We start from the raw sequence: 13942 nt of genomic DNA on the forward strand, positions 1-13942 counted from the left end.
TTGGAAAACAAATAGAAAGGGAGGAGAAACTAGAGAGAAACACATGAGATTTCCAAAATGTATTATCTGTCATGCACTTGGCTCATCCTCATTTCTGTAAGAGCACACAGGGTCTTCTTTCTAGTGACTAACCTTGACACTGAGGGTAAGTGGAGGAAATGAAAATTATTTAGGAAGGTGGTGCCACTGTAATTTAAAATGATTTGCAGAAGCCAAATGGCTTGTGCTGGCTGTAGAGAAACAGACCAGGGTGTGGCAGGCTGAGATGAGACAAACAGAACTTAATTATTATTGAGAATTCTGAAAAGCAAAATGCAAGTTAAGGGCATTTATCACCACAAGAGCAGTCCTCTAAGCAGCCCTCAGAGGACTCTGCCTAATGTTCAAAGCCATTTGGGAGGAGACTTGGTAGCTCTGCCTAAAGTGGGGTTGATTCAGCAAATCACAGGCCAGAATGTCTATGTAACCGATGGGTCCCCTCCTCCTTTTAAAACTGTGGTTATTTGGCATTTAAAAAAATAGAAATAAAAATGTAATATTTACCAGTTTTCATACACTCCACATAGAACAGGAAACGAAAAATTGATTTTGAAGGATAAGAGAGTGACTTATTCTAGAAGAGCTACAGTTAAAAAGAAGAGAATAAATGCAAGGTAAAGAAATATAAATTAAAATCTTTGTCTTCTCTCATCTTTGACAAGAGAAGCAATACATTATTCTTTCCCTAGTCCCCTAATGTTCTGGGGTGATAGTGTTCACTGATCTGTAAGATGATAAACTTCAGCTGCGACTGTGCCTTTTAGTCACAACAGAGGTAGAAGATACAAGAATTAACTATATACATTGTAAGAACAAATTAATGTTTTTACAAAATTTCTCCTTACATCCAGTGTTTATACCAAATGCTTGATATATTCTTGTATGGAACCCAAAATACATACAATGAGATTTTGATTTCATCCATGAAATAGAAATCTTGATGAAGTAGGATCTTGATGTTCATTTAATTTGGCAGTATGTTTCTATAACCAGTGTTCTTGTTTTCTTTCACTTATTATTTAAAAAAAAAAAAAAAAAATCCAAGCCTCATTCTCATCCAACAAAGGCCTATATAAGCTATATGAGTGGACTTTAGTTTCAGCCATTTTGGATAGACAGACAGTAAATGGCAAGTGGTTCTCATGCAATCTAAAGCAATCATAGTTTTATGTCCTTGATATTGAAAGGAACTGTTTGGTTTTTAAATTATTTATGCAGAATGTTATGAATGTTATTTTATCCATTGGACTATGTAGGGTGGATCAAATATATCACTCTAGTTTGTGCTAAAGAAGGAAAAACATACTAGCAACTTGAATGTTGTAAGGTTGACACCAAAGGGTATGGTATAAAATGAAGTGGAGGGGGGAACAAAAGCTTCTGAAACAGATTGCCCTGAAAAATGGAATATTTTTAGGTTTAGGCTGATACAAGCAGGTTGCTTTCAGAGCTGTCCAAAAGAAGCCTTATTTTTATGACGCATTATCCCTACCACCATCAGCTTTCTTGTAAACTCCTGGGAATAACACCACATGAGGAAATTCCATATTGCTATCATCTCACACACGGTTCTTCTAAACCCAGTGGATTCTTAGAGCAAATCTGCAAACAGCTAGGTTTGTAGCAATAACCACTCAGTTCTCTTTCACGCAAACTGACCTTCACCATCCAGGAAACAAGTGTCCTAAAACACGTGGAATTCACTAGATGCTATTCACTTGTGTTGAATATGTAAGTAAGTACAGACCAAGATGAGATCACTTACTAGAGGGTATGTTAGGAGTTAGGCTTATGTATGTTCATTATGCTTTTGTATGCAGACGTGTATCTATGAATACACACATGTAGGCCCCAAGCACTTAAAGTGCATGCTTGGCCTTTCACAATAAGTAAATGGAAAGATACGAAATAACTAGTTTAGAACTAAAATTCTGCACCATCTGTTTATAGGCAGTGATGTACCCTGATACTTTGTTCCTATAAATTCGCTAGTAAACTGGGAATTAAAAAATTATTGAAAGCATCTCTACTCCTTATTTGTATATGTTCTGATAAAAGAAAGACTCACTTTCTACATTTTGAAAAAAAAATTGAATTAAAAATGAGACAATGCAACACAAAAACTAGTAAGCTATGCTGGTTCAAATGATTGATGCAAATGACTCGTAACAAGAGAAGACTCTTAGGAATAGGGTATAGAGGAATTTGAAGTCTTTTTTTCCAACCAGCTAAACTTTTGGCTATCAAAATTATCAGTGTGCACCAGATGATAATCGGCTATTTTACCTTGAAAATAATGTGAGAAGTGAAGCTTTAGAAATGTCAAGTGACCAAACAAGTATGTGCAGAAATTAACTTTTTTTTATTATATATCATATAATGTAGTAGTAAAGTTTGTTTGAAGTGCATGAATAAAAAGTTAGTGAAATTACAGGAGGAACAATCTATATAGCAATAATAGGTGCATTCCCTGTGCATCTGAAAGAAAAAAAAAGAGTTTTCACTCATTTTGGCCTAAAACTTAGTGTTCAGGTTCCCAGGATTCTGACATCAGAACCCGGATAACGCTGATTAGAACCATAGGGGCTTTACAATAAAAGCTAAAATATTGACCATATGATGGCAAAAAGTCTTATTTTGTGGTTAACTTATTCTCTTCTAGCTACTCTCTGATGAAGTTGGTGGCGCTGTGGAAGAGGACCGCCGCCTCCTGGACGAGGACCGGGACCGCTCAGCATTGTAAGTGACATGCTTGTCGTAGCTCTCCATCTGAGCCTCAATGAAATCTCTCTGCTGCTGCCTGATGGTCTGGCTTATGAGCCCAGGGAGGGCGTGGATGCTACCAATCAAAGTCTCTAATTTTGTTTCCAGGGTAACAATCCTCTTCTCGAAGTCTTCACTCCTTTCGTTTAAGTCAGAAATCATATCATACATGATATTCTGGGTCTGAAAAACAGGATTGAGAAGGTTAATTATACTTGCCCTGAACAAACAGAGGTTTAGCTCCAGTCTCTTGCTGGTGGCATTCAGTATAACAGGGGTGTCAGCAAACTGAACAGCTCATCTTGCAAAGTCAATTCACTGTATCTGTTCAATACCAGGATTTATAACAGAAATACAAGATCTTTGGTTCAGTTGTAGAAAATGTGGAGCAAGTACTGCTACTGGTGGTATGCCCAATGATTGTAGGCAGTATCAGGATAGACAAAAACATTTCAATTTAATATTTATATGTGTATGTTAAAGGTTGTCACAAAGGTTAGTACACATCAAATTCATTTTGCAACACATAACATTAGGGCAGGGGTAATTTTTTTAAAATGGGCAGAATCAAAGAACAATAAATAAAACAAGGATAAATAATAATACAGATGGTATTGGGATGTAGCAGAAATGTTGAGGGTAGAATATAAATGAAGTTTAGGATTAACTGGTTTTACAATTTTGTAATTTAAAGCAATAAATTCCTAAATATTGTTTGTTATCCTTTGTTCCAAATTATAGGCCTCTCTCCATTGGGTCAAATGAAAATTTTACAGATAATTGAGAGAATATTAGTTGAGGGAGATACTAAAGTTACCAGTCTACCTTATTGGCTGTGGCTCTGACTTACTGGCTAAGGCTTAATTAAAGCTAAGTGGTTAAAATAGGAAAATGTTTCTGGATTCCTAGTGAACCTTGAAATTGACTGTCTTGATCACAGGATATCCATAACTCTGATTTCTAGGTATATTTCCTGAGTAGCCAAGAGACAAAGAGAAAGGACTGATCAGCTCAGAGCTAGAAAGGAAAAAGGCTGGTGAAGGGGAGGAAAAGGTTTTAATCTTAGTTTAGTGCAGACTTTCCCAAGTCTGAGATCCTTTCATTTAAGCTGTCCTTCCTTCTACTTCATTTCTCTTCTATCATATGCTCTTCTTCTGCTTAACAATCTTTTAAAGATGGTAAATGAACTGATAAGGGAGTTATCATTCAGAATATAGGCACCTTGTTTCAGTTTGATCAGAGACATAGTGCATACACTTAATTTTACTACATAGTCTTGAGAATATGTGGACAGCATCCATCCATTTACAAAAATACTGAGCCTTTATGGTACGTACAGTCCCGTGGTCATAATAAGTACATTAATAAAGAAATAGCATCTTGCCTCACAGTGGTACTCTTGAAGTAAAATTACATCTCTGCATCATATTCCAATGTGGTCTGTTCATTTTTCCATAAAAATATCCGTTAAAAATCATTTAACCTAGGAGTGATGGAGCTTGCCCATCTTTTTTTTCATATGTCCAAGTAACAGCCACATTTATACACATTAATCGAGGATATCTTTATACATTATATATGTGTGCTGTCCAGTTTATATGCATGATATATGCTCTCCTAGGGTAAATCATTAAATACTTACCATCTTCATCTAGTAGGTGGTATTGATATACATTGAAATGAATGTAATTTAGATGCATTATTTAATGAGACTAGGACAAATACTTGTAATTTTTATGGATTATACTTGAGGCTTTAGTAAAATCATGGCTGATTTCTCAAACAAAAAAACAGTTTGTAAGATGCAACTGAGAGTTGCCTCTTTCAAAGCATTTGGGTAAAAGGCTGAACAATTATATAAATGCTATTCTAATACCACCTTTAGAACTCACCCAGGAAAATGCAATGTTTTGACAGCTGACAAATATTTATGTTTTAAGGATGGGTTTTATGTGGGGAGAAACAACCAGAAATTGATCAGATAAATGTTGCAAATAAGGTAGAATAATTTGGAGACCGTTAATGTACTTTTTAAAAAGTGGTATGATTTTGAAATAATGAAATGGAGAAAGAACCATAAAAAAATGATCACTTTGGGGTGATAACTTTCATTTTAGGATGTAATTTCTGGTATCTTTTATTTTTATTTCAACTTTGCATTCTTTTGAGTTTGCTTAAAATACATAGAACAAAATTTAATTGATGAGTCCTATTCATTCCTGAATATCACACTCACACCTCGGATGCAGTTCTGCTCTCATTGGGATGAGATTTACATGCAAATAAAAATCCCACAGGTATTGTCTCCTATTCCACTTAAGCTTCTTATGGTACTTCCAAATCACTGTAACTAGGAATGTTTTTAGAATGGGGTTGAATAACGTAACAGGGAAAGAGTACATTAAATGAGAGTTATAGAAACATTCTTAAGTTGGACCATCATTTTAGGAGGCTTTTTTGGTTTGATTTATTAATTAAATTTGGGTTGGGATCCTCTTGAAACATGAATGATTAGTGGCTGATTTCAAAAGATGCAACTATGAGGGCCAAGCCCCTCAGGCTTACCTTTGCCAAGTCCACCAAGGTGTTTGCTTGGTCATTCAGTTTCCTCTGCTCCATTTTTACACTTCTTAATCTAAAAGACAGAATCTGATATCAGAAAGGTTCCCTTCTTGCTACAGCAATCTTATGCCTTCCAAAGAGCATGCACAAAATTGACAGAGCAAATAACTGCATGGATAATGCCTTGAATATTTGGGGTAAGTCCAAACTGGTTATGTGTCTGGTTCAATGAGAAGCATGCTTCCCCAACACCGCAAAAAAGAAAGGAGAGAGAGAGCAATAGATGAGATGTCCTTAGGACAACTATTTACCGGTAAAGTTGAATTCAGAAAGACTCATAAGGATTTAACCATATGAGAAAAAGCCAAAACATTCCTTAAAGCCCAGTATCATGACAAATAGACATAGGAAGAAATATGCAAAGCAACTGGAATTTCATCGATGTTGGAGCAATGAGCACCTTCCTATGCCTACATGACTAGATACAGGTATTAGCCCTGTTTAGTCTGAAATGGATTGGGTTAGGTATTTGAACCTGATGAAAACACAGTGATAAGTGAGATTCTTATTAACAACAAAAAAAAACTTTTATTCAACCAGCAGCAATATAACACAAAACACGTAATTATTATCTTTTTCTTCACTGTATTTTGTTTAACTTTTATCTTGAACTGCCATTAAATTTGAAGGGAGGCCAGACCATTTCCTAGGAAAAATTTCCCTTAATTTTCAGTGTAGATAAAAGTCAGAGGACAATTATAGTATCTGGCAGATGGAGTCTCTACTCGTAAGATTATGTTTAGCTACTGTTAAATATCATTGTATGTACCTGATGAGGAGTCAATTGTCAAAAAATGGTATTAGAAAACATTTTTAGGTAAGCACTCTGCTATTCTTTAACTTTATTTACTATATTATTTTTCAACAAATATTTATTCAGTGTTTACTGTGTACCAAGAAAGATTTTCCAATAAGACAAATGTGGTTTATTGTTCCTTAAGCTAACAACTAAAAGCTTTTTCCCAAAAGAGAAGTAGGTTCTTCTAAACTATTTAATGAAAACAAACAAACAGTCATGCCAATCTTATTTTACTTTGATGACAAGTCATTTTATAAAGTATAGTTTTAATGCTAGAGAGAGTATTTTGTATTATTTTTCAATTGAAATGAAAGGTAATTATGTAGAAGGAATAAAAACTCACAGGGCAAGATTTTACTGCCAGGGAGATTTCTATAATATGTTCATAATGTTCAGTGATTTTGTTCTGACACTAGGATATCCAATATGTCACCAAATCTGCTCTACAGTGAGGATGCAGTGCCTTCTGCCAGTAGGTTTAGCTGACACCTACCTACAACACGATCTTTACCAATCTACAACAGTTGAAGGTTATAACTTCTCATTGCGACTATGTGTTTATTAGAACACTGGAACGAAGTTAACTGGCTCCTTTTTATGCTATTACAGAGATGGAATATGTCCTAGTCTAAAATAAATTTACAAGCATGTATTTAGATCCAATATATTGTTGAGAAAAATTTCTCTCAGTAATTAATAGGGTTACAATTTTTGATGTGTGCCTTTGGAAAACAGGCAACTACCCCCACCCTATACCCCCTAAAAAGAACACTTAGACATCTGTGGGTCATTACACAGAAGTGTACTAAAGAAAGAGCAATGTACAACAGTGGATTCCATCCTCACTGACTCTAACTGGACCTTTAGTTTCTTTACATATGAAATGAAGTGTGTTAGATTAGAACAATGTTTCTGCACTGCTGGATTCATACCAACAGAGGTATTCTAGATGACTTTAAGTGATACTTAAGATGGAAAACAGTTATTCCTTTCAGTTCTCTTCTAATTCTTCATTACTGCAAGAAAAACGTCACAGGCTGGTCCCACTCTGTCTGTGTCTCCTAACACCTGCTTTTAAAAAAAAAAAAAAAAAAAAAAAAGCAGAATCTCAGCTCAGAGCTTTCTGCAGGCAACAGCCTATGGCTAGAATTCAATACCAGTATTCCAACTATCAATTGACAATTACCTTTACCTTTCTTCGTAATATTTTTAATCCATTTGTATAAAAATGGATTAAAATTTCTATAAAGGAATTTGTATAAAGTTTCATTTTCAAATTTAAGTTGTAGTATTGGTGGCACAGAAATGATGGAAGTTTGGGCTCTGGACCAGATGCCTCCAGTAAGTAATGAGTACAGAGAAAGTCCTGAATTCTACAAGTCAGGTTAGAACAGCCAGTGGCAGTTTCTTAGCTTAAGTGGGTACTTCATCTTGTAAACAACGGGGCCGAATTTACTTCTCTTGGATTACTATACTATGTCTGACAGTAGAATTTTGCCCATTTTATTTTCTACTAATCTGGAAAGCTGACATAGAGTAGCCCTATTCGATTGGAATTCCTTTAGATTCCGGAATCATCTTGTCTTGTTGTTTGTTTCTTACACTGCCTGTAATGTAGGAGAGCTGATAGAAAAAGCCTGCTTAAGCTGCAGCTGCCAGAATAAAAGGTAACATGCAGATGTGTATTACACTTTTTCCCCCCAAAAAAAGAAGAATAAGAAACATATGTTGATTTCTTCCTTGTGAACTTCACTTATCACAGGAAAATATCATGATTTTGGATCACATTTCCATAGCAGCAATCAGACTACTAAAATTCACAAATAAAGGATCTGCTGGGTGCATGCAGCCAGTAGAAAATTCTGCAAATGTTGAAAGGAGCGGCTCACACAACTTACTTCCGAGCTCTATTTTCATTTTGTTGAAATAAAAAGACAAAACAAAAGAAAAGAAACTGTAAAATATTCTGGAACAAAATAACACAATGTGGTGTTCAGTTGTGCACAGGGGGCTCGATTCATTAGCTGGAAGATCCTGTTATGGTTCTGCAGGATTTTGACATATTGGCCAAAGAGAAACACTATTCCATTATCCTTCTTCATTGCTACTATACTTTCTCATCTGAAAGCACTCAGCTTCCTCCTGAATAAGAGTTCAGAAGGAAGAGCATGCATAAAGTCATCATGGCCTCTTGATACGTGATGTTCAAGTAAACAAGAAATATTTTTGCCTAATATGAATGTGATATGGTTAAAAGAACAATATTTGAAGCAAAGGCATTATAATTGTTTTTTGTCGGGGGGTACATCTTTTCCAAATTAGGACAACTCAGAAGCCTGGGGTTTCTGAAAGGCAGGTAATCCAACTCTCATGATATACAAATCAAGTAGATTGGATTTCTTGGCTCTGAAACAAATTCATGTTGGTCCATAGTTGAAATAAAAGAATGATAAACTTTAAAGGTAAGGTTGCTACCAGAAAAAGGGTTAAAAGTTAAGAGAAAGAGAACACTTCATGGCACTAAGTGACAATCTAAAAACAAAATTACTGAAAAGAGGGCACAGGCCTGGACAGTCCAGCATCCAACAGAGGATAGAGAGGCTATGAAGTTTGGAAAAGAGAAACCGAGTTGAGACAGCAGGGACTGGCAGAAGCAGAGAGCTGCTGAAAAAGCACTCAGGACAAATCAGAGAGTAGGAGAGGCCAGGAGTGATCTATCGAATGAATTTTAACATTTTTCTTCAGCTAGTAAGGTCTGATTGTACCCAGTGCCGACAGATAAGGCTGAGGGTCCCGGTGGATCTGCACAGTGGGCAATGGAAGCCTTGCCCTGAGGAATCGAGCCCTGTGTGCTTTCCCTATGACTTCACTCCCTGACTTCCAGTACTAAGCTAAATTGAAAGGTAAGTATGCATGATGAGAATGATCTAGCCAAACAAAGCTTGTATGCATAAACATAGTCACACTTTGACAAAGTATAAATGTCCCCCACCTCAACGGAAACCCGGTAACCCCTAGATAAATTTATAAAGCAATTCAGAGCATTTCTGAGTTGCCTGAAGCTTATCTGCTTTAGAAGTACACATTGCTACAGAAGAAACAGAATAAGAAATGTCTGACAGAAGCAGAAAAATCACAAGTAGCTTCCTCTGTCACTCTGTCCAAATAGAGTATATTAAAAGACCCCGTGCAAGCAACTCCACAGTACCCACCCTTAAGAAAGGGCTGACACGCCTTGTAGGGTGTATTTGCAACTTGCTTAGTGACAGTTTTTAAGCTTCCCCAAATACTTTTTTTTTATAACATTTTAACGTAAAAATGTAATAACCTACGGCAAAGTTGAAAGCATTTTACAGTAAAAACCCCTACATTCTCCCCCAGGCTTTTGAATGTGAATGTATCATGAACATAATAGTCCAGAACAGTCTTATATTACAAGATATAATACGAATCCCCACTGCACATGGCTACAGAACCGTATTACAAAAACTATCACAGCATTTTTTTGGATTTGTTGTTATATGAAAAATTATTAAAGGTAAATCACATGTAATTTTCCATTTGATAGGTCAGACTGACAGGAAAGGACCCAGATAAGATCCTGGAGGCAATGGGATGTGTGGCTGCTCAACACATAGACCGACCACACTTGCTTACTGCTGTGTCATCTCACACCCTTCCGCCCTGGACATACATATCTTCTCACATGCACTAAGGTAAGGTTTCTTTTTAACATACTAAATATAGGTTAATATCAAAATATTAAAGGTACAAAAATGATTTTGCCATGGTATGGCCTGTGGACCTCCTGTATGAATGTTGGGGTTACTGTGTAGTACGGTTTTAGCAGGGGAAGATCACTCTAATAGGAGAGTTGTGCGAGGTGAGTCCCTTGAGGAAGATGCCTGTTCGACAGGAAAATAGGTTGAGGAACACGGAGGCGAAAGCTCAGCATCTCTGGCTGGGGAGGCAGGAAGCGCTTTCATTCTCTTCAATCTAAACTTCAAGGAATCAAGATGTCTAGGCAAGAGCTCCTGGGTGGTGGCTCTGGGTTATAAGTGTAACTGTGAGGTCTAGAGCAAGTTCCCTCTTGTGAGTCGGATGGAATACAATGTTCCTTTTCTGTGTTTTTCCTTATTTTAAGAGTATTATTTGAAAACTACAGCCTTGTGTTTTCCTTACAAAGGGAGGAAAACCATAGTGGTGTGTCAAGTCACTGAGCTACAGAGGAAAGAGCATCACTATAGTAGGAAAGTGTGTTAGTAAAGCTGGGGAAAGAGCATGAGTGAGTAGCAATGAAGGCCAGATACTCTACCATATGTGCAGAGCCTGCCTCTACTATAAACCTCAGGTTACTTGAGTTTTAATTTCTGTGGAAGTATGAATCTGTCCATAATAACATAGTCTACATTTTCAGTGATACCTATTTAAGCAGGGCAGTTCAATGGACAGGTTTTGTATTCTAGGGTAGAAGATGAATGCTTAGTAATTTCCTACAAAATGTTAGTGGTACCATATTACATATGAATTACCTGAACATGCAAAATAAAAATTTCAGCCTTTGAGTTTTCTTGTCTGTTATACTAGTTGGGTCTGAGAGACAAATCTCATTGGATAGCCAAAGCATCTTGTATCTACCCACCTTTCCATTATTACCCTGGTAGGTTTCATAAGGAAAGCCACTGTTCTAAGCCACAAATGTGACCATATCTGCTCTTCTCCATACAGAAATGGTATTAAGAGCAAGTCTGCATGGCATGACAATCGATACCCACATGAATAATACTTACAGTAAGGATGCTGCCAGCCTGGAGGAGAAAGACCCTGTGCTTTAAAATTATCAATGCATCGTACTAGATGTAGATTGTTACTTTAAAAGTCTATGTTAATTATATAACAATGGAACAGCACAAAGGACTTCAACAATAGTGGTTTGGATAAAGTTAAAATAATGATAAGAGAGTAAAAGGTCTATACAAACTAGAACATTTAAAATGAACACAGCCAAATTTCTGATTAAAAACTAATTTAAAATTCAAGTATTAAATCAGTTATATGCACTACATTCATATAAATATGTTTGAAGCTATGTTTAGAAAATAAAGCTAAAAATATCCTAGAGCAAACTATCTGAATAAATAGGTTAAATTAAGAAACACCATCTTAGCAGAAGTTATTCTAAAGAGAAACTGAGAAGACATTTTAATTAATATTCTAGTACTAATAAGTGATTTTTAACCATTAAAGGAACTGAGGTTATTCTCAGGATCTTACTGTGGAATGATTAAATTGCCATTTAACATCTTCTGGAAACAAACATGACAATGTTTTCTTTTTTCTTTCCTTATGAAACAAGAACAACCCAGTGCAAACATTGGAAGCCAAGGACACAAAAGCAGGATAAAAATGAAAAACGATACTTACTGATGAATAGCTTGCAAGAATTTTCGTTGATGTTTTCTTACTTTTGCATGATCTATCTTTTTTACTAGCTTTGTATTTTTGTAAATTAGCCATGTTTCCCTGAGTACATTGGCAGCTGCATTTTTTACCTGTTAAGAGAACAAACAAAGCAGTTGATAAATTCCAGAGCAGAATCCTTTGTAACTTTGCTGGGCGTCATAGTCTTCATCCCAAGGATCATGGTGAGCTGTAGCTTCATTTAGTAACTATGACTCAAAATACTATTTTTCTTGAATCTATGTCTTTTTAGAAGTACCTGTATCTGCCTGGGAACAACACTTAAATTGAAATAGAGAGATACTATCACTTTCTTTCTGCCGTAAATTCTATCCTACTCCTTCAGGAAACTTCTTTTTTATTCAACTTTTTTTTTTTTAATCAAGAGGTGTTGAGTTCTCCACTGTGTATTGCAATTGTTGTCTCCATGTTCTTCCTTTCCCTGGAGAAAGACGAAATGCCATGAGGCCAAGGTTAATCCTGTCCTTTGCAAACCTGCTTGGTATTTCTGGCTGAGTACTACTGGAAAGGCATGTTTCCAGTGCTGAATGTATAAGGACACCCAGAACTGATAGCCTCCCAGAGTGACTGAGCAATCTGTATGCTTGTTAGCACACTTTAATTAACTGACAGAGTCTGTGTTATGATTTTGTTGGAAATTTAGGTACACTGCATTTCAAAGGGATGGGAAAAATGAAAAGGGTGAAAGCATTGCAGTAACACTGCCAAGACCTACAGTAGCTGACGAAAGGCATGGATACTTAATCCAATCACTTGCTTTCTTGATGAAAGTCTTCAACAAATCCTGGGAGCTGATCAAGGGCCAGCAAGGGCAGATTCTGGCTTCTTCCTTGCTCACACGATGGGATCTGATGACCCACAGCTTTCACTTGGGCTTTTGGATTACTTACTATAAGAAGTCGCTCCATTTAATTCTTTTGAGTGATGGATAAAGGATATTTCACAAAGAGAGTCACAGGTTACTGGGGTGCTAGGTGGAGGAAGATAACTTTTTAAGAAAGGCAATAGCTGGATTCTAAGTACTTGACTTTGTACTAACCAAGTCAGGTTGAAGTGATTAGCTAACATCGTAGGACTTCGGTTTTCTTGAACATCAGAAAGTTAGAGATAATGAATATTAAAGTTCCCTCAATCATTAGATTTACAATAAGAATGAGCTTTAGAATTATACTAAACTGTGGGCCCAAGTTTGTATTTATATTTTTCACTTTAGCAAATAAAACATCAGGTTTGGTAACTGATAGTGAATTCTTTTCCATGGAACTAAAAAGTTTTCTTTCTGAGCAAAATCATATTGCTGGAACTCATTTTAAGAAAATGAGTGGTCTTTTTACAGTAAAGCTTCTTTTAGGAGTGACTGGTTTGTAATGCACTGCCTCTGGCTATCCATTAGACTCTGTACATGGAGAGAATCCTCAGACCAACAGAAAAATGATAACACAGAAGCCAAGTGCCAGCAATGCGTATAAGTAACACCATCACCATCCACAGTGAAGCTAAAAGGAGTTCAAGTCAATTCTTCGATCCATCTTCATACTTCCATTTCCTCAGACAGCAGGGAGAGCCATCTTTAGAAGCTTTTTGCATCTGATCCTCATGTCCTTTCAAAGGTAAGGAAATGGGTGCAGCATGAATAGTCGTTATTTGAGGACCTCGCTTTTAAAGAGAGCGGAGTGGGAAGTGACTGGCCAGCAGTCTCTGGGGTTGGAATAGCCTTTCCCTGTGAGGAAAGAGAGAGGCTCAGGCCTCTAAGCAACTATAGATACCTGGAAGATTGGCAAGGGGCCCTGACAGAGGCTCTCTCTCTCTGATTTTACCAGTCCAAGGCATAGAGGAGAAGCCTAGATCCCTGCCTGGTGAGGAAGGTGGAAAACCAGATAAGAACCCTGGGTAAAAACCAATGGGTCAGAAAAACAGCAATTGAACACAGCAGTGCGCATTGTAGACTTTGGGTATTAGACCTTTGTCAGATGGATAGATTTCAAAAATTTTCTCCCATTCTGTAGGTTGTCTGCTCACTTTGTCAATAGCTTCTTTTGCTGTGCAGAAACTCTTTAGTTTAATTAGATACCATTTGTCAATTTTTGCCTGTTGCAATTGCTTTTGGCATTTCTGTCATAAAATCTTTGCCTGTGACTATGTCCTGAATGGTACTGCCTAGATTTTCTCCTATGGTTTTTATAGTTTTGCGTTTTACATTTAAGTATTTAATGCACCTTGGGTAATTTTTGTATAAGC

At 36.6% G+C, this 13942-nt stretch overlaps 1 protein-coding gene across 2 annotated transcripts in view; it reads right to left on the reverse strand.

The window, feature by feature from the left end:
• Window positions 1–2378: 2378 nt before the first annotated feature.
• KCNN2 (potassium calcium-activated channel subfamily N member 2) overlaps window positions 2379–13942 on the reverse strand; it is a 443065-nt gene continuing 431501 nt past the window's right edge. The window contains exons 6-9 of one of the 2 annotated variants that reach the window (XM_030928036.1): window positions 11648–11775; window positions 11014–11031; window positions 5368–5437; window positions 2384–2985 (exon numbers count right to left, since the gene is read on the reverse strand). In XM_030928036.1, the coding sequence (XP_030783896.1) occupies window positions 2698–2985; window positions 5368–5437; window positions 11014–11031; window positions 11648–11775 (504 nt within the window). In that variant the 3' untranslated portion in view covers window positions 2384–2697. Of the gene's footprint in view, window positions 2986–5367; window positions 5438–11013; window positions 11032–11647; window positions 11776–13942 lie in introns of both variants that reach the window. The other variant, XM_030928035.1, reaches the window with a different exon arrangement.

The sequence above is a fragment of the Rhinopithecus roxellana genome, chromosome 3 (genome assembly GCF_007565055.1).
Source record: "Rhinopithecus roxellana isolate Shanxi Qingling chromosome 3, ASM756505v1, whole genome shotgun sequence".
NCBI classification, from domain to species: Eukaryota; Metazoa; Chordata; class Mammalia; order Primates; family Cercopithecidae; genus Rhinopithecus; species Rhinopithecus roxellana.